At 43.3% G+C, this 4,349-nt stretch overlaps 1 protein-coding gene across 1 annotated transcript; it reads right to left on the bottom strand.

Annotated features, from left to right (window-relative positions):
* On the bottom strand, positions 1-1,855 carry zp2.1 (zona pellucida glycoprotein 2, tandem duplicate 1). The gene is made up of 8 exons (NM_001039883.2): positions 1,474-1,855; positions 1,213-1,400; positions 1,047-1,144; positions 817-974; positions 554-746; positions 340-487; positions 195-270; positions 1-125 (listed from the first exon to the last, which is right to left on the bottom strand). The coding sequence occupies exons 1-8, from the start codon at positions 1,832-1,834 to the stop codon at positions 52-54; spliced, it is 1,296 nt and encodes a 431-aa protein (NP_001034972.2). The 5' UTR covers positions 1,835-1,855; the 3' UTR covers positions 1-51.
* Positions 1,856-4,349: the final 2,494 nt, after the last annotated feature.

Below are 4,349 nucleotides of genomic sequence, written 5' to 3'. Positions count from 1 at the left end.
TTAAGAGAAGTTGACTTGGTTTCAGGCAGTTTATTAAAAAGAACATGAAACTTAAAGCACAAGAGTGACTGCTCCACTAGAAACAGTGTTTTCGTTAGAGATCGGCATGTCAGGAACAGCCCTTCCTGTAAAGAGAGACAAAGTTAGACAATGCAGGAATGACCAAGTTAAATCAGAAGGAAATAAATACTCACGTTTCCTTGCGCAACTCTGCTCACAGGATCCAGCAGCTGAAGGGTAGCACACTGCTGTATTACAGTGGATGAAGACCTGATCAAATAAAAAAATACATAAAGAAAAGGTCTGAAAGCATATTACAGTGCATGTAGATAGTCATACCGTTTGCTGCACAGGAGACAGAGACTGTGGGTCTACAAAGGTGAACATCTTGACAATGAAGCGCTTGTGGTGGTTGGGGAAATGAACACCAGATGATGCGGTCACTGGAACCAGTGTGGTCAGGTAGCGGTCATCCTGGTTGGGGCATCTAGAAAGCACCATAGGAGTCAGGACTAGCATCACTAACTGGGCTTCAGCTTAGGACTTCACTCACCCATTAACCAGCAGATCCCACCGGGGCACACTGAGTGGATTGGGGGTTGATGTTGCCCAGCAGTTACCCAGCATCAGGACAATGTTGGGGTCAGTCCTCTCCAGAATGTGCACATCAACATACACAGGCTCCCGGAGGACTTTGGTGACTGGGTAGTCAGCTTCATTATAGTAGGATGTGTACGCCTCGTCCCCTGTGGAACACAACATGTTCATCCAGAAACTAATAGGAAGACTTCAGGCAGACTCTGGTCCAGTGTTTACCTTCAGCACAGCCTTTGGTGACACATTGGCCATTAGCCAGTCTAAGCTCCACTCTGAGGGGTCCAAGAGCAGCGACTGGTGGAGGTGCACGAATAGCATTGACCTCCACAACCAGAGCTTCCACAGCTGTATTAGAGTACCGGCACTGGAACAGAACCCTGGACAACAGATAGGGAGCCTGTAGCATTTATTAGACACACACATGCAGTATAAGAGCAGAGATCACCTACTCAAACTGGCTGTCTCTTGTGATGGAGCCGAGCGGTCCCATGGCCACTTCATAGGAGGACACCATTCTGTTTTCATACACCACATGTCCACGTTCCTCCTGCAAACAGGAAGACCGTTCACATCCAGTCCATGTAGAAGTGCATTCATCAGCAGCTCCATACTCACGATCACGTTGGTTCCACAAGCACTGACAGGAAACTGGTATACAGCAAAGTAAGGGTTGGACGCCACAGGACTGCAAGGGGGATCATTCCCACCCAGAAGACTGACCGTATCCAGACTCAGCCGAGGCACTGTAACATCTCTAGCCACCACTACCACAAACTGACCATCTCTTATACACTGGACAGTGACTGAAACAAGGTACAAGCAGATTAACACAAGGCATCAGCTAAACAGAGCTCCTTTACCCACAGCAGCTCTTACCTGCATTTCCATAGTAGCACTGTTGTCCATTAAAGCAGCAGTTGATGGCTTCACAGTCAGGTCCACTGATACCAGGAGGTCCACACTGAATCTGGCCCAAATCAGCTACACTACACTTGTCAACAGGCCCTGCTTTCACCACTACCTCTTCAACCCGCACAGGAAGTGGTTGGCTGACCTGTGGCTGAACAATCTCCTTAATAAGATAATCACTTTGCTGCAACGTCAAACCATGAGGATGATGAGGGCGATGGGGATGATGAGGATGATGTCCATGTTTCCAATGTGGAGAAGCAGAACAAAAAGCACCAAACCAGGCACAAAGTCCCAGAAACTGAAGCAAAGACCAGCTAGTTGCCATTGTTCACCAGCTAGATGCACTGCTGAGATGTTGCCCTTTGGCCTTTTTGTACTCTACAGAGGTCAATTAGCTTAACGATGATCCCGCCCTCTTCATTAGGAGTCATGATTCTCCAGACTTGCACTAGTGGGAGCTTATGCTCTGCCTGATTCTTATTGGTTGTTAAGATTCGGTTTTCCTTTTTCGCCCAAATCAAAAGTAAATAAACGCACACATTGGGCAGATTTAAGAACAGCATATTAAGATATCCCATATGCAATTCTAAATTTCTTTATTATCTGAACTAAAGCTGCGGTCATACTAGAGTTTGTGTGTGCGAAATAAATACCATGTGTAATTCTTCATTTTCTTAATTAATTTATTAATGATTTTGCCATTTTTGAATTGTTTTATTTTGTGCAGATAGTGGCTGGGTAAGTGTCCACAATTCAAGTTGATTAACCTCACCAATATATTGTACATATTTATCCAGACACATGCTGGACAATTTATAACCGGTCTTTGAACTGTTACTTGTCAGACTAGCAAACAAACAACCATGTTGATTTTTTATCAAGGTTCTGCTTCGGAAAAGTAATTAAACAATGTGTATAGAACAGGCTGTGGTTTATTATTGGGCTAACTGCTCAGTCAGGATGTGTGCTTTTATTGGTTCTGTATTTTAGTCATTATCATAGAATCCACACTGCAGGACTGTGCCTCAAACCTTCTGACACAGGCAAAACCTCTGCAAAGGTGAATCCTGATCTGTGCTGTCTTTAACTGGCTTTCTGCCCTGCTGAAAAATCCAGCTTAAACCAGCCTAGAATGGTTGGCTGGTTTTAGCTGGTAGGCCAGCCTGGTTTTAGCCAATTCCATTCTGGTTTCCAGCCATTTTCAGCCTGGTTTTAGCTGGACATGCTGGGAGATGACCAGCTAAAACCAGCTTGACCAGCCTAGCCAGGCTGGGAGCCCAGCCAAAACGAGCCATGTCCAGCTTAAACCAGGATGGTCAAGCTGGTTTCAGCTGGTCACTTTCCAGCCTGACCAGCTAGGACCAACCTGGAAGTGGCCAAACCCCCTCTAAAACCAGGCTGGTCGACCAGTTAAAACCAGCCAGCCATCCTAGGCTGGTTTAAGCTGGATTTTTCAGCAGGGTTTTCTTCTCAAACAAGTTATCAAAGACTACAACTTGACGCAAAATTAAGGGTATACCAAGCATTTGAAAATTACATTAGATTGCCAAATATGAAAAGGTACAAAGCACACTTCAGATAAAACTGTGCAAGACTTATCCCATCTATCCCTTCCCACCTGCCTTCCATGGCCTGTTTCCACTGAGCAGTATGGTTCTGTACAGGTAACCTTGATTAGGCTTGCATTTCAACTGCTATTAGTAACTGTCATGGACACAGTATATTTTGGAAAGTAGCAATCAACTTCTTTAATTGGGGTCGTGTACACTGAAAAGTAGCAATTGAAAAAAAAAGTATAAATACAGGCAAGCTACATAGCATGCTCAAGATAACCCCCCAATGTAGATGCAGAGTAAAGCCTGGTTTATACTTCTGCACCAAGTGACCGGCGTAACCCACAGTGCATACAACACAGGTAGCTGTGCATTTATACTTCTGCATGCGGTTTCTATTGGTCTAGATTAACACTTCCAAAACACTAGTTGGCAGTAAGGTGTATGTTCGTGTGTTTAGTTTCTTTGCTGGCGGTTTGTTTTTCTGAACACTTCATGAATGTACAAGTAGCTAAAACTAAGTCATTTGAGGCAGGAACCGGTGGACATGCAACAACTAACAGGTAAACAAAACTTTCCATCTGGAGCTCCACTTGACAAGTATAAATCCACCTTAACTACACATGAGATAAAAGGATTGCACATTTCACATGGTATATGAACAAGCCCATAAACGTAAGAGTAACTAAAGATGAAACTAATAAACTTCTCTAATTTTAGTGCAATAAACTTACTTTTAAGACTTCATACCACTTGGTGCTAGACTGACAGAATAAAAAATAAATAAACTAAACACTTCTAAAATCAGTTAATGTTTAGCAGCAAGTCGCCCTCCACCCTTTTAAAATGCTGTATTTGCTACCTTAAGTTGTACAGTAAAGTTTGCCCTTTACAACGTCTGACTGGATTCATACAGTAGTTCGATACCAGCCATGAAGCGCAAACAAACCCTACATGCTCTGGGCAATGTCTAAACAGTCACATCTTTTTTAGTGAAGGGAACTCAAGTACAGCCTTTAAAACTCAAGATTACTACAATCCATCTTAAACAATCAAAAGGACACTTTAGTTAAGCCCAATTTATGGCTGCAAACACTTTGAAAATTAATCTAATCAAGTTCTCTACTGCATTAGAGCAGGTATTTCCCTTAAAGCATGGCACATGCCATCTTAAAGTAGGGGACCATTAAAATAAGAAGCTTAAACAAGCTTGAGGCCGTTATGCCAGAAGGCAAAGAGAACTTTACAAGCATATCCAAAAAGGTCAAAAACAGACTCAAGATTATC

This window comes from Danio rerio, chromosome 20 (genome assembly GCF_049306965.1).
Source record: "Danio rerio strain Tuebingen ecotype United States chromosome 20, GRCz12tu, whole genome shotgun sequence".
In the NCBI taxonomy this organism is placed as follows: Eukaryota; Metazoa; Chordata; class Actinopteri; order Cypriniformes; family Danionidae; genus Danio; species Danio rerio.
Note: the sequence above shows the minus strand (reverse complement) of the source record. Positions and strands in the feature narration are given on the sequence as shown.

Bases quoted from the DNA above. Each gene is read 5' to 3' on its own strand.
- zp2.1 (NM_001039883.2), bottom strand. From the start codon at position 1,834: ATGGCAACTAGCTGGTCTTTGCTTCAGTTTCTGGGACTTTGTGCCTGG. The intron at 1,145-1,212 runs GTGAGTATGGAG...TCCTGTTTGCAG, and splicing joins CTTGTGGAACCAACGTGATC to GAGGAACGTGGACATGTGGT. The intron at 488-553 runs GTGAGTGAAGTC...GGTGCTTTCTAG, and splicing joins TGGGATCTGCTGGTTAATGG to ATGCCCCAACCAGGATGACC.